A 27,245-nucleotide genomic window follows, 5' to 3' on the forward strand; every position below is an offset into this window, starting at 1 on the left:
AAACTCCTTCCCAGAGCTTGCACCCCTCACTCCTACACCCTAACCCCCTGCCCCAGGCTCAGCCTGGAGCCCCCTCCCACAACCCGAACCCCTCAGCCCCAGCCTAGAGTCTGCACCCTCTCCTGCACCCCAACCCCTTGCCCAGTGAAAGTGAGTGAGGGTAGGGGGAAGTGAGCGACAGAGGGACAGGGGAATGGAGTGAGCGGGGCGGGGACTCAGGGAAGGGGCGGGGTAGATCCTGGGTTGATCTTAAATTCAAAAAGTGATCTTGTGTGTAAAAAGGTTGGAGACCACTGTTTTAGTACTTTCCCCTCTCATTCCATGAGAATAATATGCATGAAACGCTCAATACTAAAACATCTCTGACAATACAGAGCACTGCATTGGTCAAGGGGCTATGGAGCCTGTCAGCTACGGGTCACTGGTTGAAATATGGCTTAGGTTGGTATTAACAAATTATCGTCTGAATGTGCTAGGTGACCTCTGTAAAATGAACTGAGGAGTTCCATTCCTAGTCAATAAATGATCGTACTAAGGACAAGATCATGGCTTGCCCTGTGCACTTGCACAGAGGAATAAGAGGGTAGAAGATGCTTGCTTACTCCAGTAGGTGGGATACCCAGAGGAAAGCATCTTCCTTGTGGCTGCCACTCTTCCTCTCATATAGAAGGCACAGGGAGGAGTGGGAAGTGTGCAAATATTGATTCAGCTGACATTCACCTGGCAAAGGACTGGGGTAGATTACTTCCTCCATGGAGCAAGGTGGCGCCAAAGACTGAACTGCGACTCAGACTTGTTTGTGTGGAACCACGCACTGCCTGTTACTCGGGGTAAATTGTATAATTACAATCTGTCCCTAAATAAACTTTAGTTGGAAACCAGAGAGTCCATCAATGGCTATTAGCCAAGATGGTTAAGGATGGAACTCATGCTTTGGGTGTCCCTAAACTCCAACTGGACATCAGGGGATGGATCACTTGATAATTGCCTTATTCTAGTCATTCCTTCTGAAGCATCTGTCACTGGCCACTGTCAGAAGACAGGATACTTGGGTAAATGGACCATTGGTCTGATTCAGTATGACTGTTCTTATGTTCTCACTAGACTTTAGAGGCCTGGACATTGAACTTTTTCATGGCACTTACTGATGGTCCTTCCAGTTGAGCAGTCAAGGAGCACTAGTTAGTGAAGGTTGCACTGCTATTGCTAGTGTTATAACTCTTCTGGGGATAAAATGAGGGCTTCATTCATTTCACCCCCCTGAGCGATGAAGGTATGCTGAGGTAAATTCCCAGTGTAGTCCAGCCCTTGGTTAGTTAGGATTAACTTTCCTGCGTGTCCCCCCATAGACAAGCCCTTATTATGAGGGTATGAAGTAAGCCTCTTTCAGTCAGATTGATTTTGATAGCACGTTCTGAAATTGTACTATGGGGATGGAGAACTGAATTCAAGGGTCAATGAAAAAAAACTGATAAATATAATTGAAATTTCTTTGCAATATCCTTTTTGATGATCAGACTTCTGACATTGTGACAATTTAATATGGGGAGGTCTAGACCTCAGTCCCCTCATAGAAATTGATCATGTTCATAATCCTCTATGGAATTTGTGGATGATTATGATAAACCATTTCCAAGTGCTAGGTGAGACGAGGTGACAGACCTAGTTCATTTTTGTCACCACGGCAACTATTTTACAAAGGGGAGAGGGAGGAGAGAATGGCACTAAATGAAGAGTTCAGATAATGTTATACTAATTCTAGGAAGAGGCTTCACTGGGAAATTAGTTTGTTTAAGAGTAGAAGGAGACCTTCGTTGTAGCAAGTGCACTACGGCAAGCTTAAATAACGGATAGGAGGCTGCCACACCCTATGTTTCACAGGAAGTTTAAAACCCTACCTATAGTGAAACACAAATCTTGATGACTTTTAATGAATTGAATTTTTATCTGCTTTTCAAATTCTAATCTTTGTGGAGGTGCCCTTCACAGGGGAAAGTGAAATTGGTATTGTAATACTTTAAGGTTCCAGTGGATGCAACACCTGGTGTTGGTTTTATAGTGGACTATAGGACAGACTCATAATTTCAAAACAGGATTCCATGTTTCTATGATCCTCCAAGTGCAAGTCATTAGGTGCCTGATTCTGTGAGCTCCTCTCGAGAGGCGTTAAGCACCTTCAATTCTCATTGCCTTGGGCCCCAAATCAGCAAGGTATTGAAGCAAAAACACGTTTAAAGTTAGGCATATTCTTAGTAACTTGCTGAACTGAAGCATTGACCGAGAGTGAAGGCTGCTGAGCCACCTCTTAGGAAGTGCTCAAGACTTCACTGAATCAAATCCTAGAACAAAATGGCTACATTTTTTTTGAATACTTGCAACAAAGACTAAAGCAAAGAGAAATGTGTCTTCCCCACAAGTGGTCCATGGAGGTGATGCACCCACCACCTCATTTTCTGCCTCATTCTCTGCACACCATCCAACCTGTCCACTGAGGGCTCAATGTAATGAAGATTTATACTGTGATAAGTGCAAACAATTGCATAAATAAAGCACTGCATTGTAGCCTCCCTGTCCTAAGCTTAGAGAATAATCATGTGCTGCTTCAGGTGAGTGAAATGGATTGAATCTGAGGATTAAAACTGAATCTTTAAAACCAATAAAACATACTATATTTCTGTAAGTGGGGGTGGATTCCTGCCCATCTCCTGAGCCTTGGGGGTGTTATGAGGGAGCTGTCAATCAAAAAGAGCACGATACATCTAGAGCCAAATTCGTAGCTGATGTAACCAGCGTAGCTCCACTGACTTCAATGGAGCTAGGCTGATTTACATCAGTGGAGAGTCTGGACTCTAACCTCTTTAAAGTAATTCCATAAACCAGTGATCTTTAGTCAGCTTGGGAAGCAAAACCTGATTCCATGTTAGGAAATCTTGGAACTCATTCAATTCACTAACAAAGTGCGCTCAGATTCTTGTAGAGCTGAGTGAAATTCTTCATGCAAAAACCTTTCTTTGGCTGAAAAATGCAGATATAGGTCCACTGAAACAATTTGCAAAATTGGGTTGGTTTTGGTGAATTGTTTTGGTAAAAAAAAAAATAAGAAATTTGGAAATGTCAGAGCAGTTTATTTCCACATTCCTGAAACATTTTGTTTTGGCTTTTCCCCTAATTTTATTTCAAAAACATTTTAAATGTTTTTAAAACCCCAAAATCAACAAAAATTTTTTGACATTGTGGTTCACAACAATTTGGAAACATTTTCATTTTGGGTTGACCCAAAACATTTTTTCCCAGACCTATGGCGGACCCAAATATTCAGTTATTTACAACCATCGCCTCTTGATATCCTTTACAATGGTTCAATTGTCATAATTATGATAAGGCAAAGTGGAATGAGAGGTCTGAATACTGCCCTTAAGTTAAATGCATGGAGTTCCATTTGACTTGGTACAGTTGCACGGTTGTAACTGACGGCAGAATTTGGCCCCTGGTATCTTCCCTTTGGAATGGGCATCTACAGTGTCACAAATGTCTCGTGTGGCGCTGCAGGACTAGACTTGGACAAGTTACTATTCCTCAGAACTCTAAGCAGCCTTGGCAAAAGCCAAGGCCAGGAATCTCACGGATCAGCCCACGTGGCTCATTTTTGGCTGCTCATCAGAGCATAAAAGAACAATGTGTGGTTCAGAGTCACCTCCAAATGCCAACTGAGCTAAGCCTGTACAAAAGGCAGCCAAGGTGCTTTATCAAAGAAACTCCGCAAAGCCACAAATTAGATTGAAAGTGTTGAACATATCCATGAGCTTGTGCGACATCACACTTTGAGCCTTCCCTGAACAAAATACAGAGAAGCACAGGTTCTGCTGAGAAATAATCAATTAAAATGATTCCTTTTAAGGATAGGATACCCAGTGATTTTGGACCTCTCTCTGTCCAGTCAAGTAGTTAACTTCTTCATTTTAGCTCTCTTTTGCAGTAAATGGGTTAAAATAAGTTGACAGGCCAGTTATTTCACATGTTCAAACAAGGTAAAGCCACCTCTTTGAGAACTAAGATAAATGCTGTAATGTCAATTCAAACCTCAGAAAGCTATTTACACAGTGTCATTTTTCACTCTACCAAGGCAGGATGTAATGAAAAACCGACAAGTTATTGATGATTTGGCTACCTGCCTGCCTAAAAGAAATTGCATAGGTGCTTTATTAAAAAAAATAGCCAACACAATCAATGCAAGACAATGGTTGGAAGCTTCCTTTGGGGTTTTGGTCTTCTCTGGAATGCTACTAGACTACATGTCCAAAACAAATTCTTACACTACATCTGTCAAGTTATCAATATGAAACTAATATCTCTGTTTGCACACAGGCACCATGTGGCTAATATGTGTTTTCTATCCTATTGTCATTTTCTTTTTGATGTTCAGAACAGTTAAGAAATAATTAAGTAAGTTCAAGGCAACCAATCCCACTCCCCCGAATCTGTATTAATACTCTTTAACTCGAGACACATCTAAAATGCTAGGGAAAACCAATTTGCATTCTCTTTCTTATCTGGCTTTGCAATTTTTCCTTACTCGTTGTTTTTAAAATGGTGCAGTTATATAGAACTATATTTAATATAATGTCAGAATTTCCATTACGCAAAATCCTTCTAGTTTTAGTGGCTTGTGAGTAAGTGCAAAAATTTTATTTTTTAAACACGGTTCTTGGCATGCAAAATGACAGCCTGGGAGCAAACAGCGATTAATGTATTTTTTCCCCCTAGAAAAGCAAAGTTGTTAAACCTCTTTAAGGATCAAAAGTTCCAAAAAATAAAAGTTGAACAGAAAAATCTCTACCTTTCTATCACTCAGTTCAGCTTACCCCTTGCAGAGAAAGTAGAAAGCGGTACACACACACACACACGTTTATTTAAAGTTATGGGCCAAATTTTAACCTCTTTGGTAAATCACTATGGAATATGGACCTACTGGCTTAACTTAAAATATCCAATTTTGCGAAGAAAATACACTCAATTGAGTAAGCAAAGTAACGAACATAAAAAACAATAGTTTGGCTAACTGGCAGGTAACTTCATATTTTGGAGTAGTGCTGCTAGTTATTTGGGAGCTTTTAGAAGATCTATTTTTTTAAAAAGAGGATTGTATACATTACACTGTCAAAATAAAAATAAGTTAGATTTCAAATAACAGGCCAAATTCTTCTTACTCTAGTCATATAAGTAGTCAATTTGGCCATTGTTGTGAATAAGGTGAATTGCAGTAGGATAAAAGTAATGAAGTAGCACAGTGGGGATGAATTAAGTCCATCACATCCAGGCTATTCAGATACAATTCTAAAAGTCCAATATGACGGTTAAGTAATGCTAGTGAGCCCAAGAACTGCTATCATTTAAAAATCACAAACATATCTTATGGCTAATTCTCCATGAACTAACTTTAGTTAGAAGAGTGACAACTGAGCATGTAGGTTGAGATTTTCAAAGTAGAATAGGGGAGTCTGATTCACATTATATCATTTTTGTAGCAAAACGTGTGTCTGAGTTGCACACACTACTTTGAAATTCTCAGTTTGAACACCTACCTTCTGGACGACACCTCCTGGGTTGTAGTGGTGCCAAGATGAATGGATTCTTCTGGAGCTTTTGCATTCTCTCCTCCTGTCACAGATCTGAGTGCACTGAGGCCATGATCTTGCAAGGAGGTCCACATGGCAGACCACTACATTTGCAGAATTAGGATCTAAGTGCACATATATCAAGGATGAAATCCTGGCCACACTGACTTCAATAGGGTCCGGATTTCATGCTACATTAGTGAAACTGACGCAATTAGAAGCCCAAATTTAGAACAACCTCTTTCAGGATCAGCAATTAGTCACAGGCTTAAGTGCTATATGATTAAGCATGGATGTAAGCATGTGCTTCAGCACTTTCCTGAATCAGGGCCAGAGAAATCAGCCGTGTATTTTTAGAAAGCAAGAAATCAGAAATGGCTTAATACATGCTTTGACAAGATAACTTTAATTTACATGATACTGTGTCATTTTTATGTATTGCAATAAGCAATATTTTTCTTTACAGAAAAACTCCAGCTAAGTGACAAAGAGAGTCTCCGTCCGGTTTTGACTATGCAGTATTCTCAGGGTTGCTCTGGTTAAGCAGAAGGACTGAATTCCTTTCCCAGCTCCTAGCTGATGAGGTAATCTGGGCAAGACATTTCATTGGTGAATCAATGAAGTAAGGATACCAAGTGAGAGCTGAAATATCCAATACTACTTCATCCTTATGTGACTGATGTGCAATTAATGGTGTTGGTGAAATGAAATGCTAAATGATTTAAAGTGATGGGATTCTTGTTTATTTGAAGGGCTTAATAAACGCCAGCCTTTTTACTGCAACCCTATAACTATAGCAGAGAGTAGGATGCCTTGAAACAACTACAGAATCTCAGAAATGTAGGCCTGGAAGGGACCTCAAAAAGTCCTCTAAGCCCGTCACCTCATGCTGAGGCAGCATAAAGGATACCTAGATCTGACAGTATTTGTCTAACCTGTTCTTACAACCATCCAACCTTCCTAGGTAATCTGTTCCAGGGTGTAACTATCCTTATAGATAGAAAGTTTTTTGTAATATCCAACCTAAATTACCCTTGCTGCAAACTAAGCCAATTGCTTCTTTTCTTACTCCCAGAGGAAAAGCAGAACAATTGATCACTGTCCTCTTTATAATTATCTTTTACTTATTTGAAGACTTATGTTCCCTTAGTCTTCATTAGACTAAACATACCCACTCTATGCACAGTTCTTTCAATTTTTCCTCATAGGTCAGGTTTTCTAAACCTTTTTGTGGCTCTTCCTCTGACTCTCCAATTCGTTCACATCTTTCTTAAAGTGTGATATAAAACTGGATACAGTACTCCAGTCCTCAGCGCTGGAAGAGGGGAGTCCTGGGGGCCCTGGCACTCCCACTTTTTGAAAGTGTTTTTGCAGAGTACAGTGCCTGGCTCGTTCACTTTTTGCCATGGGCCCCCCGTCCCTGTTCCTACTCTTCCCCTTAAAGCCCCCCCGGCCAGGTTGGCAGCTGGAGCCCGGCCGGGGAGCCCGGACAGCAGGGGGCGCCCCACCACACACCCTCCGCCTGCCTGGGGTGGGGGCCAAGAGCAGTCCCCAGTCCATGTCCCCACCCCTGGGCCCTCTGCCCAGGGTAGGTGGAAGGTCCATGGCTCCTCACAGCTGCCTGGCTGCCCAGCTCTTACCATGGCTGGGTTGCGGCTCCAAGGCCCCATACCCCAGCCAGGGCTCGGTCGGGGTAAGAGCCATGCAGACAGCTGTTGGGAGCCATGAACCCTCCACCTGCCCTGGGTGGGGGGCCTGCAGGGCAGGGACACGGTCTGGGGGCTGTTGTGGGCCCCCCGAGGCAGGTGGAGGGTCTGCGGCTCCCAGCCTGCTCCAGCTTTTGGCTCGGCTGGGGGCAGGTCCTCGGGCAGAAGTGGAGGGGCAGGGGTAGGGACATGTAGGGGGCACAGGGCCCCTGGCCCCCCATTTTTGGGAAGGTTCCATTGGGGCTGACTCCAGCTGAGGCCTCACTATTGCAGAGTACAGTGGAACAGTCACCATCCATGTCTTACATATGGCACTCCTGTTAATACATCCCACAATGACATTTGCCTTTTTTGCCACTGCATCACAGTGTTGACTCATATACAATTTGTGGTCTTCTGTGTTTAAGTAAAGATGGTCTGTGACACCAAGAAGTCAATGCAAAGAAATCCAAACGTCCGTGCTGACACTATGGGTAAAATTTCCAAAAGCCAAGCTAAGCGAGTTAGGAGCCTAAGGGTACGTCTACACTACGATCTATCGGATCGATTTATTGTGTCTACACTAGACGCGATAAATCTATCCCTGATTGCTCTGCTGTTGACTCCTGTACTCCACTGCAGCAAGAGGCGGAAGCGGAGTCGACGGGGGAGCGGCGGCAGTCGACCCCGCGCCGTGAGGACGTGAGGTAAGTCGACCTAAGATATGTCTACTTCAGCTACACTATTCTCGTAGCTGAAGTTGCGAATCTTAGATCGATCCCCCCACCCAGTGTAGACCAGGCCTAAGTGACTTTCAGTGAGATGTAGCCTCCTTAGTTACTTTTGAAAATTGGATTTAGGGATAGATGCGTAACTCGCAATATCTTTCAAAATCTGGCCCTCAGGCACATTTGAAAATACTACCATATCCCTTTAGCTTGTCCCCTCAAGCCTTCATATGGCAGAAGTATAAATTTAAGGAGCGATGCGCCAGACCTCCAAGCACTGCAGTACCTATGCTCAGTGAATTAAACAGAAGAAGATCAGTTTGAATGTTGCATTTCTTTGTTTTTACTGGTTTTCATAAAAAAGAAAACCTTCTGGACTTAAACAATACGGCTTTGTGTCTGTGCATGCGTCTGTGCACTCATATATCACAAAGCTTGTCAAGGCTGCAACATAAATGGGACCAACTGGGAAAATTCCCATGAAGATAGCAAGCACGCCTAGAGTATCTAGGTCAGATCGTGCTGTAACAAAGCGCACCGTGAAGGCCCCTTTATAAAGAAACTTGTTTAATTAAGATAACAGATGTTGCTATTATACAAGTCCTTGTGAGCGGCTGTTTAATTGGACACTTTCAGATTCTTTGCTAGCAGTCCTGAACATCATTTACTTTTTATGATTTTTTCCCCTTACAAATGAACTGAATAAACAATTCACACACTGTATTTTCATACAAAGGAGAGAATTCTAATGGTAAAGGAGCTTAACATGAGCCAGAATAGGAGGAGAGTAATCTTTTTTGGCATAAAAGTAAAGTTAGTTTTCTGTTCCACTGTGTGTCTGGTAGCAGCGTCAGTTTAATATTCAGTGTCTTTCAGGAAAACATTAGGAACAAGAGCCCCTCATTTGTGAATTTTAAATATTAATTATTTTAACAGAAAATTAACTGGTTTGGAAACGCTCATGCTCTGGTTTTGACATGAGCTGGCAAACTGGATAACTGACAATAGACTATGGGGCTCAACGTGTGATGGAAGGGGAAAAGGATGAATGACTGAATCTGAAGGCAAGACATAGCATAGGGTCTCTTGTCATCTTTGCATATTGCACAGCTCTAAGTCTGAAAAGGGAAGATAAGATTTCTCACTTACCTACACGTGGAGAGAGAGAGAGAGAGCATGTCCAAATCTTAGCCTGCATAAGGGCCAAATGCGGTCATCCCCTTCATGGGGATGGAAGGCATTAAATCACAACTGAATCACTGTGGTTCTGCAGCTGGGGTGGAGGAGGACCCAGCTGTGAGCTGCCATGAAAGCAGATCGAGTACACCCTTTGTGCTGTGGAGATTTACTCTACTACAGTGCCTGTCTTCAGAAGCAGTACACAGCAGGAGTTAGGAGGGGGAGAGCAGTGAGCGGATTCATCATTATGCAGTTCCATAGTCCTAAATTCTTTCAGATAAGGGGGTGTACAGGGCTCCCATGTGCCATTATTGTCCTTAGGCTATAGAAACATCAGTGGAATGCCTGCACAGCATCCCCACAACAAGCTCTGGGGCTTTGGGGAAGATTTCCTTCAACTAAACCCTTCTTGGATCATCCCTGCAAAGGCTACTCACTGGAGCTATGCAGAAATGTTTGGGGAGTAGCATTTGGCATTTTAGACAGTTACTAAAAATTCTGTTTTTTGTGACTGGTCATGGAAAAGTAATAAGCTTTGATGTGTGTACAGGGAGACCGGTATTCTAAAATGAATACCTACCACTTAAAACAGCGCCTTTCATCTGAAGACTGTCCGTGCTTTGCAAACATTCATTTAGCCTCGTTAACCCCCCCGCCCCCGTGTGAAGTACATAAGTGTGATTATCCCCAATATATAAGGGTGTAAATTAAGGGGGAAAGAGAGAGAGAGAGAGAGAGAGTGACAGGCCATCCATGATGGAGCAAGAAAAGGATCCTATAACTTCTGGATGCAAGACCTATGGTCTAATCCTTGCCCAACACTCCTCAACAGCGACATGATTTCACATCAACAGTGAGGTCCATTCTGTGGAATAAGATCAGTTCAGACAGAAATATTCTTTCCATAGATTACAAACACACAAAAATGCAATAAGGTATTTACAGAAAACCCAACCTTGAGGCTTCAGTAAGTTTGGTAATGCAGATTAATAAATCATATTGTACTAAGTGTAATGCTGCTTTGGCTGAATGTGCCAAACTTTACCCATTTAGCGTATATTCTACTGCTTGCAAGCTTTTTGGATTGTGCAATGTTATGATTATTTGGACTATGGAGGATTATGCTAAAATGAAGGGGTATATATATTTATAAATATTTAAAAATATGTTTTCTGATATAATTACATAGTTCCGGGTGGATAGTTACCTAAATTATAGGGTATTTCTTACTCAATTTGGAATATGAGCATGGTTGTGCGTGAACATCATAGCTTTAGTTGACAACGCTCTATGTACCACCTGTATTTATCTGTAGTCACCCAGGGCCTGACTCTCTCTCACTTATATTGTAAACCAAGAGTAACCACTATAGTCACTGACTTTAGTGAAGTTATTTCTGATTTACACCCATGTACGCTAGAGCCGAATCAGGCATTCTATCTATAACTGAGAGTAAGTTCCCTGCAGGAACCATACTGTAATTATAAAGAAATGTAAAGCTTTCTATAATAAGATCACCTGAAAAATAAAGGTTTTAAAACACAAGTTTAGGTAACAAATCTATCTAACATTGTAATTGAATTATTATGAGAGGATTCACAAACCCTGTAGGAACAAGTCTGTCATGATTCCCCCAACCCAGTCTTCCTGACCAACAGTATATGGCATTTAATGCTAAGAAATTATTGTCACAAATAGGGAATATGGTGAAACATAAAATGCTTGATGAAAAACTTGCATTAAAGGTGCAAGAGTTTAAGAGAAGAGGGAGAATATGAATCTCCTCTCATTTATATCAGCCTCCCACTGGGGTAACTATTCAGTCCAGTGAAGTTGTTCCTGATTTACACTGGTGTAACTGAAAGCAGTATCAGGCCCTGTGACTGAACATGGCTCAGTGTCCATTGTTAGCATGATTCAATTAGCATTTTCTTCTGACCAAAGCTCGCATTAACTGTTCGATATTTAGAGCCCCAGCTCTGTTTCCAAAGGGGTGGGGAAGGGAGAAGAACGGTAGGGCCCACATCTTCTTTCTCCTCCACATGGTATTGGGATCTGTGGATCTGGTTCAGACCCTGCTGCTAGTCTACTAGTACTTTCAATAAATTATAGGGCCAAATTGCTTGGCAGAACTGAGGAAGTTGGTGGTGCAAAAGTTTGCAACCTCCTCTTCCTGATCCACACACCTATCTGGCATAAGGCAGAGCAGCAAGTCTACTCTACATTTTACCAGGTGCTCAGAGTCTCAAGGGTCTACTCTGAGACCCACAAATTGCCAGAATCTAGGATGTCTGGCCTTAACCCTTATGCTGAAGGCCTGGAGGATGGGAGCTGCTGTGGTAGCACTGCATTACTAAGAGTTACCCCAGTTCAGGGAAATCCTCTACTGGGCTGCTTCAGCCATATGTAATGTGGTTTTGCACAAGGATTATGTTCTATGTTGCCCATAGGACATAACAGGCTCTTGGCAGTGAATAATGTGTTTGGATGTTCATGTAGCACCAAGAACGGGTAATGAACTCTGGATCCATAGCCATGTAGGAGCGGTCTTTATTTCCAGAGCTGATTTTGCAGCATGTCTATATCTATGCTATAGCTATATATAATTTAGCTTCTGGAGCCAGGCTGCTAACATTACTTTGATGCAGTTATGCCTCCAAGGCAGGATTTCCATTATTATGGAGATGAACTGCCTTTAATGATTGCAATAATATAATTGTACCCCAGGGCAGAATTCCTAATAACACAATGGTAGAGCTTTCAAACACCAGTCAGCGATACCTCCAGGGCAGATTGTTCATTAAGGGCACAGTACACAGTAGTTCTGCCTCCAGAGAAGAATACAAAACCTAAAGCAATAAAGCTCTCTTTTCCAAGATAGGCTGTGCCTTCTAGGCAAACATTGAGCATCGCATTTAGTTCTGCCTCCTGGACAGCAGTAGCTCCCAGAGCAGGATTCCCAGCAGCACATGATGCATGTTATTTCTGCCTCTAGACGTTATTCCCTGATATTACACTCTGTCTGCAAAGTCACAAGAGCCCCAAGGTAGGAACTTGAACAATTGCCATGATATGGCAGAATTCAAAGCATCTCAGGGAACTGGCACATTAACATTGCTTTTAATTCCTCTTGGAATTGGAAGGACTATCCACATCAATTAACCTCCACAGTATCAGAGCTGAGGTTCAGTTAGGAGAAGTATCCAGAAGTTCAGATGCTCGTTCAAAGTTCACACATTTGCAGAGTTGGCTAGGCTGGAAATTTCGTGGGAACAGCTTTTCTCACATGCTACCCAAAACTTCTGCTCCCAGCCCAGATGAAAATATCCCAGCAACAGCTATTCTTTATGCTCTTTTTTCCATAGATTTCAATATATTTAAGACCAGAAGGGACCGTCATGATCAACTACTTTGACCTGCATAACACAGGTCAGAGAATTTCACCCAATGAGTCCTGCATCAAGTCCAATAAATTGTGGTTGAACAGGAACATATCTTTGAGAAAGACATCCATCCTGGATTGAAAGGCTCTAGTTGATGCAAGATTTACCACAAGCCTTTGGACCTTTAGCATTTTCAGTCTGAACCCAGGGACTCACTCCTGCTCTGGCCCCTTTGTGCCTGGTAAGAGAGCTGCAGCGGCATAAAGGGGTTTAAGATGTCCTGGTTCCTGCCAAAGGATTCTCTTGGCACAGGCACTGCAGAAGATATCCATTAGACTGTGCTGTGAAGATCCCCTTGCAAGCCCTGGCATAGGGATGAGCTGGGGCAGGATGGGCATGGCAGGGCTGTACAGAGTCTGAGCACTGCTGCTGCCCAGAGGGCAGCCAAGATGGCTGCTGTAACTTAGGCCTCTAAAGCTGTCTAAATTACATAGACTCATAGACTTTAAGGTCAGAAGGGACCATTGTGGTCATCTAGTCTGACCTCCCGCATGATGCAGGCCACAAAAGCTGACCCACCCACTTTCCCTTAACTCAGCTGTTGAAGTCTCCAGATCGTGATTTAAAGACTTCAAGTCGCAGAGAATCCTCCAGCTTGCGACCCCTGCCCTATGCTGCGGAGGAAGGCGAAAAACCTCCAGGGCCTCTGCCAATCTACCCTGGAGGAAAATTCCGTCCCGACCCCAAATATGGCGATCAGTAGAACCCCGAGCATACAGGCAAGAATCTCCAGCCGGACCCTCATTTTACCAGCGATGGCATGTTATTGCCTAATTGACTAAAATCACGTTATCCCATCAAACCATTCCCTCCATGAACTTATCTAGCCTAATCTTGAAGCCAGGGAGGTCTTTCGCCCCCACCGTTTCCCTCGGAAGGCTGTTCCAAAATTTCATCCCTCTGACGGTTAGAAACCTTCGTCTAATTTCAAGCCTAAACTTCCCCACGGCCAGTTTATATCCATTTGTTCTCATGTCCACATTAGTACTGAGCTGAAATAATTCCTCTCCCTCCCTGGTATTTATCCCTCTGATGTGTTTAAAGAGAGCAATCATATCCCCCCTCAGCCTTCTTTTGGTTAGGCTAAACAAACCGAGCTCCTCGAGTCTCCTTTCATAGGAAAGGTTTTCCATTCCTCGGATCATCCTAGTGGCCCTTCTCTGTACCCGTTCCAGTTTGAGTTCGTCCTTTTTAAACATAGGAGACCAGAACTGCACACAGTACTCCAAATGAGGTCTCACCAGCGCCTTGTATAACGGAAGCAGCACCTCCTTGTCCCTACTAGAAATACCTCGCCTAACGCATCCCAAGATCGCATTAGCTTTTTTCACAGCCACGTCACATTGCCGACTCATAGTCATCCTGCGATCAACCAGGACTCCGAGCCTCCCCCTCCTCTGGGGCTGTGAGTTCTGTGCTGAGTCTCTTAGAGGCAAAACAAACAAACAAACAATCTCAACCTCGGTGTGCCCTGGTGGGATCAAGTATGATCATAAGGCTTCTGTATTAAATTGCCTATTTTGATCTGTATCTAAAATGCGGTCTGTGTGCTTGACTTCTAAAATGGAATGTTAGACTAAGCAAGGGGATCAGGCAGTTTCAACACCCTCCCACAAGGGGGAGACAGCAATCAGGCCTCTGATTATACCCCATTGAGAATGAATGGTTTTAATTTCCCAAACAATGGAGCAGAAGCCATTGCAGGGGCATTCTCCTGGATAGGCCCTGCTGAATGATCCCTGAACCAATGGCTCATCGAGCTGACAGGGTTAAGGCACATCAGTTTCACAGCCAATAGTACACAAGGGACTGATGTGGCCAGCATCTCATCCAACTGCCTTTGACTGCCGTAACCTGATGCATAAGGTACCCATTTTGCAGCTGGGTGAACTGGAGGTGGCCTTTCAGTGTGAGATCCCACTGACTAGAAGAACCCAGGTTTAAACACCAGAAGATGCCACATCTTGGCCTGTAAGCAGAGAAACTATTGACCAATATGGTAAGTGGGCTCAGAACCCTACACAGAAAGGGGGTGGAGCTTTCTTGAACCTGTCACAGAGAGACTGGGAGACCCACAGACACACTGGAGGATCTGAGCGTTGTTAGAAGAATGAAAGCTGGATTGTCTCTGTTCCTGTAACTTACAGGGAAAGCCTGTCTAACATAGCTTGAAGGGAAGCATAAGACTAAATACGCATGCAGGCTGTTTGTTGTTTTAAGATCCATTTTTCTCTGACACATTGTTCCAGCTGCTAAATAAGAGTACTTTGTATGAAGAAGGCTGTTGTTCAATATCACTGGCCATGGATTCCTGAAGGGAGGATCAAGCAGATGTCCACAAATCTATTTGGACCTGCAGAGTGATAAGTGGTTAGTATATATGGGATAGTGAACTCAGGACCTGGTCTAAGGGCTTGTCTACATGGCTAGTATGTCAAAGCATACTACAGAATTTGTAGTGCACAGTTCACATGGTCAGTGAGCACACAGCAGGCTAGTGCACTGTAGATTCACACCCTGGCTTGCTGCACACTAATTCACTGGGTAGAGAAGCCCTAAGAGTGAGAGAACTGCATATTTCCACCCCAAAGCAAGTAATTGCAGGACTCGAGATCTGAGCTGGGTGCATTCAGAGACATTTCCATGGTATGGAAAAACGAAAAGTGGAGGGGGAGGGGTGCATGGAAAAAAACCCCTCTCAGTATTTGGCGCCTTTAAAAAGTTTGAGTTTGAATTTCATTCTAACAATAAATGAAATGTAGCAGATGAGAGAGTTTTTATATTTCCAAGCAGCCAGGAACCCCAATGGTACCCAGTTTTACATCTGGGCAGGTAGGCTATCATGGATTTGTAGTAATAAATACAGTATGGGAAACTTAGAAGGAAAATTGTCTTATTAAGGCATTAGGGCTAGGAGAAATAATTGGAAGAACAGTAATTCTATTTGGGTCCATATGAAAGAATGTATTGATGTCATGCTTCAGATCTTGCATTAGTCATCATTATCTTCTTTGCTATTTTTTCCACAATTGCATCTGGCTCTTGCCTGGCTCTCTCCAGTGAATATGGAACAGATGTGATACTGCAAATTGCTAAGGCTTTTATAAATGAGTAGTTAATATATCGTAGTTAATCTGTGTCCTGTTGAACCATTCATTTATTTGATTATTTCCCCCCCATTAGAAGCCAAAATGATCCCACCTTCATGAACTATTTTGGTGAACCTTAATTTCACACTTCCTTAAATTCAAATGGTATCTATTACTTTCCAACTCCAACCCCTTCTGTATCTAAATCTTTTCTAATAATAACTATAGGAGTTAAAATAGAGTTTTCATGTTTTAGTTCATATTTTCTTCTGGGAGGATAAGTTTAAAGTCCAAAGAATTGTGCTTGGTCAGCATTGTATCACAGTCAGAGTAAATATTTAGATGAGAAATATATATTTGTATACTTTTCCTTCTAGATAGTAGCCCTTTGTCCAAATAAACCAAGCCTCAGTCACCCCACCACCACTGCACATGAGAAAATGTGCACAGGTGATGCTTATACAAACTCCAGATACCGAGTTTGGTTAGTGCAGAATGCAAGTAGAACAGTGAGCTCACAATTCTGAGACAGTAAAGGCTTAAATGTTCAACATTTTCTATTCTCTTTACAGTCTTTTGTCTGAAGAACAAGATATCTCAGTTTTAAAACCCAATACATCCTGAGTCCCAAACACTTTTTTATAACTTTAATCTAGACTTGCCTCATATTCTAGTTGGCAGAGGTAGCTCTATACTTCATCCACAGGATAAGACTGAACGAAACTCTGCAGTGCTCATCCAGGCACAACTTGCACTTACTTCAATGGGTTCAATGCATGGTGTAGCCCACTTTAAAGAGGGAGTGGGGCAAAATGACTGGCCAATTGAAAATGGCATCTTGAGAGTTCAAAGCAAACAGCACATAATGCAATAGCTTAATAAATAAATGTCAGATATTGCAAGGCAATGAGCACCCTTGTCTTCATCATGTTTTAGCATCTGGCCATAAATGAGCCTAAATTTTGACATACCCATTCTAATGTTTGCAATGAGAATGGGGTTATTACAGGTAAGCAGTTCAGATAAAACAAAGCATGAGGCTAGAATTTCAGGTGAATCAAACCTGAGCCAGTCTAAGCACTGAAAAAGGTTGGTACATATTTTAAAAGTAGTATTTGGGCACTTCTGCATTTGCTGATTTCGTGCATGACTGATTGAAGGATGAAGGATAAAGTCATCCTTGTGGGCAGGTGAAAGCCAACAGTACCTGAAATCTTGATAATTTCCATTGACAATATTTTAATAAACACATAGAGCTACATGCATTAATTTTAAGAACTGTAAAATGTCAGCTATCTGCTAGCAGTACAGGATTCTGCTCATTGATCTAATGCCACCGAAATTGGCATGTAACACTATCTCATAAATTCCTTGAGACAAATTTTCAAAGAATGGTTTCCATTGTTTTCCTGTGCATAATTACAAGCACAACTGTTGCACAAATTGGGTAGATAAAGCCATCAGATATCAAAATATTCACTACCAACACCTGACTGTATGTGCAAAAGGTGCATGTGCAAATTTAGAGGCCATGTTGAGGCCGGTTGCAAATATCATCCTTGGTATAAAATAAATGTGACTTGGCCACTCAGAAAGTACTGTCTCCAAGTCAGACATTACAATTGCCAAACTAGTTACTGACCCCAAATAACTGCTGTTTGCTGGGAGACTGAATAATTTACAAGGGACAGTAATCTGCAGTAGAGAGTTTTAGGGAGAGGATCTCCTGGGAAATCTTTTTGAAGAACTATGGCTCTTTGGAGCAATCCAAAGGCAAAAATATTTGCTCTAGATTATATCTTTAGTGGATAAGCTTCTTGGCAGGTTTTTTTTTTTAACACTCTACAGAACCTGGGATGAACACAAGAGGAGCAGCTCTCCCACCCCAAATACCACAGATTGAACACTAGCTGTTTTCACATTTATTTGCAAGTCATTTCCAGGAAGCTATTCATGACCATTTTAGCTTTCATTGCTGAAAGCCCTTGGGTTGGAGCAAGCTAACAAAAGTAATGGTTACTTTAAGAGTTTACCTCTCGTTTTCTCTTAGGATCTCTTTTCCTTTCTTCCAAGTATAAGTAGGCCTGGGGGAAGCTTTTGGCTTACACTCTATGATTACTTCACCGCCCACTTTAACAAGAGTTAATCTTTTCAAGAGGGTTTTGGAAAAGTCTGGACCCAAAGCTGAAAAAGAAAAGTAGAAGCTTAGAATTCACTCTGGAAAGAACCAATCGGTTTTTTTTTAACATTAGAATATTCTGGTATATCCTCTCACCAATTTACATTTGTAACTTCCGTAATTATCAGCATCAGGAGCTACACATGCAGATTGATTAGGAAAATAGATACTTCTGTGCTTAAAAGCTTAATTTATTTGGAAAGATATATTTAATAGCAAAACGTATTGGTAATGAAACCTAAAGATCACGGACCAAATATTCAGCTGGTGTAAAGCAGTGTAGCCCTAATAAAGTCAATGGACCCTTGCTGATTTACACCATCTAGGGATCAGGCTCCATTTATACAGTGCAATTTGGAGAAGTTCACATCAGAAATACTTATATGTGCAGTGGGTGTCATTCTTCCATGTTCATAACATAACAGTGTGTGGTGATGATGAAAATATGCTAAGATGCCTAACAGTACACAGGCGATTACAGATCTCTTCCCCAGTACTGTGTGTGCGTAACACAACAGTATGCAGGGAGATGTTTGTTGCCATAATTATGGAATGGAACACATAATATAGGACAATAAATGCTGTGATTTGAAGAGAGGTTGAGTGACTCAGGGAATTTAGTGGGACATTTAGGTTCTCAGCTTTTTTTTTTTTAATAACATAAATGTTTCTTGTTCTAACACTTTTTACTGTAGGTACAGTGATCAGCACTGAACTGTCAGCATTTGCAAACAATTACTCCAGAGTGGTTTCTGAGATAGCACAATTTATTTTATACTTAGAGTGCCGAATAAAAGTGATATCTCGGTTTCCATCATGTTGGAGCTCTTGGCAGATGTTGACATGCTAATAGTATCTACAATTTAAAGAGTCAGAAAAAGTAACATTTATATTCAAATAAGCTGCACAGTTTTGTATAGATACAAGAACTGATTCTCCTTTTACACTAGAGTAAATAAGTTAGAAGTACTATGAAGCTGCCCCCCCCCCCAATATTTATATTTGTATAAAACCAATTTTAGGTCAAAATAAGCCCCATAGTATATAAATATGTTCATTGTGTTCAGAATCAAACTTAACACACGTAGTGATAGTTAAAGGATTTGATAAATGTTTTTCAGCTGACCACATACATCTTTGTCTATCTGTCCCAATCCCAAAATGAGGCTTTTTGATTGAACTTGGTGCTCCCACTTTCCCCCTCGATCTGTAAGTCTTCCAGGATTTTGGGAACAAAAATCTTGTTACACAGCAACATTTACTTCAGGCCTCCTTAAATACATCTGCACATTTTACAGATGCCTATTTGCATGGACAATTGCCTATACAGGCATGTGCAAACAGAAGTGCCTGGAAATTTGGAAGATGCGAGGAAGCCTGCTGAAAGTTTGGTCCATTTCAGGAGACATTCAAGTTTTATTTAAAAATATGTTTTATAATTCAAACCACAGGTGTGGAAAAACCAAACCAAACCAAAAAACACATTTTGTAGGTGTCCCCTGAAGACTTCAGTCACAAACCCACAGACCACCTGGAACAATGATCAATTCTGTCCATGCTCACTGTATAGTTTGTCAGCTGTGGCTAACCTGGAAGGTTTGTGCAGTATAACGGAAAGTACTAGGACTTAACACAGAGTGTCAAGCCAAGAGTTTGTGATTTGAATTATCTTTAAGCATACAGTAAATTTTGTTTGCTAAAAAGTCTTCAACAACTTCCAGAATTAAACTGAATTATGGAGTACATACTGTATTTACTATAATTAACATGTATGCACAAATCCAAGTTTAAAAAATGGCCAGCCCTATAAATGTGACACCTACAAACTGGGACAAATTAGAAAAGACCTCATCTCCCCCACAACCGATAATACTAAATTTGCTACTTTTCTAACTACAAAAAAGTTATCTTTACATCTTACATGTCCTATTAGCTAAGATACGATGCAATATACTAATTCAATATGATTATTTTACATGGGTACTAATCATAGCAGAGCTCATTTCACAGTACATTTCATACAGCTATACTTTTGAATACAATGCTTTGGCACCATGTTTGGCTTTTTGAGTTATGACATTCATTTTGCATTCTATTTTCAAATCTACTGCTGTTGTTCCAATGCATGATTGTCCTCACAACTCCCTTCTAGGATGCAGGTCTTTTGTTTGCTTGTTTGTTTTGGCAAATAATTTCTGCTTGATAATGTATCGAACTTGGTTGCCAAAATGCTTTGTGGCAAAAATTAAAAACTTTTTCATGTTATGGCATATAATTCTAGAAGTGAGCCCAAAGATTTGGCTTGGCTCTGCAGTTTTGTGTTACACTGCTACTTCAGGAGAGTTTTAATTCACTGTTTATAGATCAAGTAGACGTTACACATAATGATCTAAAATCATGACCGTAGTTTGGTGGAGGGATGCGGGGGGGGGGAGGTATTCCTCCCCCTCGCTCAACTGCAAACTCAGGTAGGCACGGATTTTGCCCCACCCCCATGCATAGCCCCATTGTCTGCACTGGTGCTGCCCCTCCCAAATATAGAAGTCAAACTAGGCCTATGTCTAAAATGCTCCTGAAGCAGCAGGGTGGCACAAAACTGGAGAGTGGAACCCATGAGAAATTCAGTTTTCTTGAAGCGTCTACTCTGCCACTTAATTTTCTGCCATCCACTCTGCCTCCAATGCAAAAATAACATAGGGTAAGGAATAACTTCTTGCTGACTGGGGATGGACTATATGACCTAAGAGAATTCTTCTATCTCCAATTTCTGTGAATCTGTGAGTCAACTAACATCTGGGCTGTCTTGCCTTTTATGTGTAATCATAGATGGATAGTTTCATTTTGGCATAGAGGAAAGTACATATGTTATATAGGAGATTATCAAAGTACCAGAAAAACAACAGTGGAGCCAAAAAACCTTTCAAAATAGAAGACACACAGTGAGGACCTCTACATATTAATATACTATATATATCAGAGTTGGTCACATTGCTCTTTGAGAACAATATTAATTACCAATTTTAAAATAAAATGTGCCACTTTTTTTCTGTTGACAAATAATTTGGAAATCAATTATTGAATAGATCAGTTACTTTTAAATGTTTACTGAACAGTTTAGACAACTAATTTTCAGAGTATGGTTTGCTTGCAAAGTGTTTGCATTGACTATTCACTTTTGTTACTTGTATACATGTGTTCTATGTATAGTAGCCTGAGTCACACAGGACTATTGTTTTTGCTCCCCGATGGTATGAGATGGCTGTAACTTTTTAAACTGGAAAATAATGAACACCACATTTATTGCAGAATCATCATTCTTGTCATTTTCTGTGTGTGTGTGGGGGGAGGGGGGGGAACCACACAGAGCCTACTATGATTTACATATAAGATACTGAATACTCAGCAACAGCCTAAATATTTGTGAACAGATAACATAACCCTAGGAATCACAGAAAATTGAACTCAGGTCTTGGATTTACCAATATATTTGTAAAGCAGGTTTTTCGGTATTCTACTAGTTCTTTTATTTCAAGCATTTATTTGGAACAAAGAACTGGTCTTAATATAGAAGAAGGATCAGTTCCTCAACAGCACAGAGTCATTGCAACCTTAATGTGAACAAAGCAAATATAGAATTAACCGTATCCTTATCTCGATCTGCAGGTTTTTAAGACTAACTCTTTAAGGTCCTTGCTAGTTATGCAAGTTCTCTTAGACTTGTTCTACATTTGAGCTTGATGAAGATGGAAAACACTATATGTAAAGACCCCAGGCACTCCTTGCTTACCCATTACATTTTTGCACAGGCCCTGATGAAATGGGGTATAATGCAGAATAGGACTGCTGTCAGACAGGCAGAGTGTCATACTAGCACAGGGATTTATTGAAGAGGCAGACAGAATAGAGAAACAGGGATTTTGTTTGCTGCTTTAAGAGATGCTGACCTTGAAGAGTTGGGTTTTCTTAGAGATGAAGTATCAGGGTAAAAGCCATCTAAAATCCATCCCGGTTTCCTGTGTGGATATGGGAAGCTATTGCACTATACTCTTTCCTCTCTGTGTTCTCTGGGGGCTATTGTTAGGATCACCCACCAACTCCACAATATACTGGCCTAGAGCCTCAGCTGCAGCCAAACACTGGAAAAGTAAAAGTGACTTTCAGCCATGTTTTTGTACTCCTGATCTTAGGGCTGTTGTGAGTTGGTCCAGACCACAGGAATGAGAGAGCAGTCTCAGGGCTACTCTAAATGACATCAGCTGCCAACAGCTCCAAGAGGCCATTCTACCATCCAGAGATTATTAGGGCACAGGTAAGTGCTGGACCTGCCCCCTATACCAAGAGCAGCCTGAATGCAGTGAAGAATCTGGGTCTTTATCTCATGCTAGGTTCTGCCTACCTTACAAGGCTCATTTGTATAACAGTTCTGAATAGACTGGAAAAGCATCAGTGGTTTATCTGGATTTCTTTTATACAGTAGGCAACATGCCCAATAAATCTTATCACTGTGAAGCCTAATTTGTTGAACACGATTGTACTTTCCTCGAGCAGCAAACTTCTAGATGAAAATGTTTTTTTCTATGTAGGCATCTCTCAGGTTGATAAAAGGACGACCTACATTGAAATGTGATGTGCAGAACACACCTCGTGCCTTGTTCTTAAGGACAAAGCAAACAATGGTACTGAACATTCTCTTTGAAAACTCCTAAAACTAGATTGTTTAAATCAGAAACTCTAGCTTCCCCTTGGAAATGCTGCAAGTAATCTGACCTCTTTATTGGTTCCCTCTTTTCTCTCTGATGGAAAGAACCTTCCCAGCATTGTAAGCGAGCAAATTAGCTACTCGCAAGCTTATGCTGAAGGAAGGAAGGAAGGGCAGCTTTCTAATTCAGTGCAGAACTAGGAGTCTGGAGACATGAGTTCTATCCCTGACTCTGACATACACCTCCTGGAAATCCCTTTAGGTTTGATTCTGATCTCACACCAGTTTTATGCTGCCAATGAATACTGTGGGGCTACTCCTGATTCTCACCAGAATAAGTGAGAGGAGAATCAGAATTAGTCTCTCTGTGCTCCAGCTTCCCCCTCTGCAGATAAGATAAGGAGACAAGATTTCTAGTTCAAAGTGATGGTCTGAGGCTCAGTCCATGGATCCTTGTAAAACTGTCTGGTTGGCTCCTCATTATCTGAAACTCTTTTTATCTTATGGTATGAAGGGATAGCCAAAACCCCGAGTTAAACGGAATTGTACAATATGCAAGACCAGCAAACAGCCTGTCTCTCCATTCTGGACTTGCTCTAGTGCTACACAAATTGACCCTGATTTTCTTCTTGCTTACACCAATTTTACCAGGTGTAACTAGTGAGTTACTCTTAATGTACTCCAGTGCAATAGAGGCCAATATACCAGCCCCAAAGTGTTTACTTGCTGAGTGGGCCTCAGAGTGCATAACACTTTTTAAAAACAACAAGGAGTCTGGTGGCACCTTAAAGACTAACAGATTTATTTGGGCATAAGCTTTCGTGGGTAAAAACCTCACGTCTTTAAGGTGCCACCAGACTCCTTGTTGTTTTTGTAGATACAGACTAACACGGCTACCCCCTGATACTTAACACTTTTTAAATTCCCATGTGTGGATTGACAATCACTTGACAAATGAACTGCTCAGCACGTACTCATAGTAGACTGTTGCAAAAGAAAAATGCATACAATGGAACCCTCTTGTCGTGTAGTCATAGAACAATTTGACTATAAGCAGATATATAGGAAGAACTGCAGTTTTACTATTGCAATACATTGACACAATTTATAGCTGTCATTATGATCACAAATATGGATATATAACATGGGCATGACCCACTGAAGTCAGTCTGTCTCTCTGTCTTAGGGTTTTATACTGCTTTCCACATAAAATCAGTAGCAATAATGAAGTCCCTATGGGATGTTACGGAGTCTCCGGCACTTCCCTTTTTGTGGTGTCAAAACTCTGCTTAAGGTAGAGGTCTTTTAGGGATTTAGGGGTTGAAGAGGGTGTCAGCGTTGTGAGTGTCATTCTTAGGGTGAAAAGGCTATTCAAAGAGGAAAGTTTTGCAACGTTTCCTAAAGAGGATTCAATTCAGACTCTGTATTCAATAGACAGATTTACTGAGTTCAACATGGATCAAGTCCCAACTGCACTATCACTGGTTCCTACTGTCTTGTTAAAAGGCTGATATAGGGGCTTCTAAACACCAAGAGGTGTGTGGTACGCCACCAACTTTCCATGCTCAGGTACCTGTATTAACAACAAGATAGCGTGATATGCGGAATTCTTTATTCCGTGTATCTCCACCTGCCTCAATAATATTTAGTATACTTGTTTCCTTGGTGCCGGAGGTATAGTGATGTACTCTTGGCAGAGACATTTAAGCTTCACAACATTGGTATAGGTTACAAGAGATTTTCGGTTTTTAGGAAAGGAAACTCACCAATTACACTCAACTCCGCACTGGTGAAAATGACTCCATGTCTGTTTTCTGCTACACACTGATACATGCCTGCATCTGACAGATTCACATTTGTTATTGTAAGTGCTCCATGTTCTATCTGAATTCTGTCCTGTAGAACAACAAAACAAATAAGGAAACCCCACCTTAGAATTTATATGTTACAGCAGCTGTGTCATATCTTATATCACAGGGGACAAGAAAAAAATAGTAATATGAACAATTTACATGCTACAATCTATTTGTCTGTCAACTAAATTTATATCAGGTTAGACGTTAAATGGAAAAACCAATACCGTAGTTGGTAAATGCAATTTAAATTGGAGGACTCTCCCTTGAGTTCTCATTGATTTAATACCTAAACCATTCAGATTAATATCCCCTTCAAAGAGATAAACTCGAATCTAAAAATGCACTTCTGTTTTAAGGTAGTGTATCATGGTCAAATACATTCTTGAGAGCATTTAAAACAGTTGAGTTATTAGCCTGTAGCCCTCTGAAGGTTAATAGGAATAATAATCATCTTAGGTGGTGCAGGGAGAAACATTTAAAATCAGCTGCAGTTTACTGGGGGGAAAATGTAGATGTTAATAATTTAATGATCCTTTACTTTATTTCTGCCACTAACGTGATTTAAGAACAAGACCATCTGCTAGTGACCAGCATGAAGTAAAATTAGCGTGTGGAACAAAAGACTATGGTATCATTTGTCAGCCTAAGGATATGGAACTCATGTTATCAATTTTAATAAGTACAGCAAAATGTTCCCTCCCCCCCTGGGAGTTCTGCCATTTTAAAAAAATAAGGAATATAAAGAGCTATTGGCTTTCTACTTGGCTGCAGGGTGGCAATTTAATGTTTGTGCAATCTTTATTAGAACTTGATCAAATCTAGGCAGCCATGTCCTTTCACATTAAGTAGAGGGAGAAAAGTGCAGGCTACCCTGATAACCCTTTAGTAATTTGCTTTAGTTTTGCTGTCTAATTGAGACAATCCTAGGACTCAAAGTTGCCCTCTAGTGAGAGAAGGAGTGGGGCAGGGGGAGAGTGAGCTTTATCCCACACTTCTATGGATTGCTAATCTGTAGGCAGTTCTTCATGGCACTGCTAATGGCAGGTCAAGTCTCTGGTTGCCTGTACAGGAACAAATCTGAACAAGAGGAATTGGATTATTGTTTAGAGACTGGAGGAAATGCCAAAGTTTCATTAACATTTGAAGTTCAGCTGAAAACTATCGAATGAAAATCATTTTATGTCCTAAAACCCCACGGTACCTGATTTTACTAGGCCTCTCGACCATCAGATTAGTATTATGAATTACTCTTTCCACAGAGCTATAGATACTTGTAAAAGTATAATTGTTTCATGTAACCTGTTTGCCCTAATATAAATCTCTTCTGAACCTGTCCTGAAGCCTTCCTCATCATCCTACAGAAAGTAAAGGACTATTTTTCTTCAATACAGGAACTCAATGTCATACAATGGCATTGACTCACGAGGGTAGAAAATATGCTCTAGCTTGAATTTTAAGGCTCCATCACTGTTTTCACTTCTATTTCAAAGGCAGTGAACTATGCAGACATGAAAAAGCTGCCAAATCAGCAGAATCCATATAGAACATTCTGCAAAAGGCCACCTCGTTCAAAGAACACAGGCATTAGACTTCAGCAATGTTCTTACCCGAGGTATCAATGGTTCACCATCCTTTAGCCAGCTGTATGAAGGCTTTGGTCTCCCATTTGCTTTACACTCCCAAAAGATGCTTTCTTCTATAGCTTTGTGCGCATCACTTATTTTCTGAATCCAGTTAGGTGGTGCTGCAATGCAGAAAGTAATGAATAAAACCATGTTTGTAAACGAGAGTCTATTTTCTAGATGCCAGCAAACCCCCCAAATAGCTTTCCTCAAAGAATCACATATTTAATACCATTGGATTCGCTTTGACGATTTTTTCCCTAGGGGTCCAATTCTGCTTCTTTTGAAGTCCATGGGAACAGGATCAGGACCTAGTTTCCCAACTTTTATTTTTAATATAAGTATTTAATAAAAAAAAATCACATCTTCAGAAATGAAGTACTTCAGCTCATGAGAAGTGCCGTTGAAATAAACGGGACTCCTGGCATGCTTGAAGATAGTGCTTTCCTGATGTTTTCACGAACTGGGCCTAAGTGGCGTGCTGGATTGCAGCTCTTGATCAAAACCCTTTAAGCTTTGGGAATGTTAGGATCTACATTCAAGCATTGTACTCAGTCATGCTTCTGTAATGGGCCTAAATTCAAATTTTGGATAGTTGGTATTTAGATTTAATTGCAGATCCTAATACCACATCTTGGCCCCTTGCTAATTTAGGGACAGATCCTGCAAAACCTGAGCTACTCATGTGAATAAAGGATACATGTGCAGAAAAAGGCATCTCATGTCAATAAGGGTTCAGAGGATTGGGACCTTAAAATAGTAGCTTTCAAAGTACTGACTTCACATACTTAATCTTCTAAATAGATCTCTGTGAAAACTGGCGTTTGTCGTTCGCAGGTGTCTGTATAAACCTTTTTCTAGTTTTGTGTCAGGTATGTTTTCACACCCTGAGATTATCCATACTCAAAACTGAGAGCAAATTTCTGCTGTAACTCTCAAGTTTTGCTGAAATCTTGAAAAAAAACTGAGTTTATGTTATCCCCACAAAGTCACATTGGCGCAAGTTTGTCTCTAGTTCACTGCACAAAACCCCAGTGACCCTTTCAAAAAAACTCAGCCTGAGCTTCAGGACTCTACTAAAATCAGATGTGTTTCAGGTTTTTCTTAAAGATAGATTTGCCCTATTTTAAAATAACAAACACAACCTGAA

General features: G+C 41.1%; 1 protein-coding gene across 1 annotated transcript in view; it reads right to left on the minus strand.

Annotated features, from left to right (window-relative positions):
• The window catches only part of LOC135881964 (contactin-4), a 346,117-nt gene that overhangs the window by 87,749 nt on the left and 231,123 nt on the right, over positions 1–27,245 (minus strand). Inside the window, exons 8-10 of the mRNA XM_065408738.1 lie at positions 26,081–26,217; positions 24,384–24,513; positions 17,773–17,923 (exon numbers count right to left, since the gene is read on the minus strand). Of these exons, the coding sequence (XP_065264810.1) occupies positions 17,773–17,923; positions 24,384–24,513; positions 26,081–26,217 (418 nt within the window). The remainder of the gene's footprint in view (positions 1–17,772; positions 17,924–24,383; positions 24,514–26,080; positions 26,218–27,245) is intronic.

This window comes from Emys orbicularis, chromosome 7 (genome assembly GCF_028017835.1).
Source record: "Emys orbicularis isolate rEmyOrb1 chromosome 7, rEmyOrb1.hap1, whole genome shotgun sequence".
NCBI lineage: Eukaryota > Metazoa > Chordata > Testudines > Emydidae > Emys > Emys orbicularis.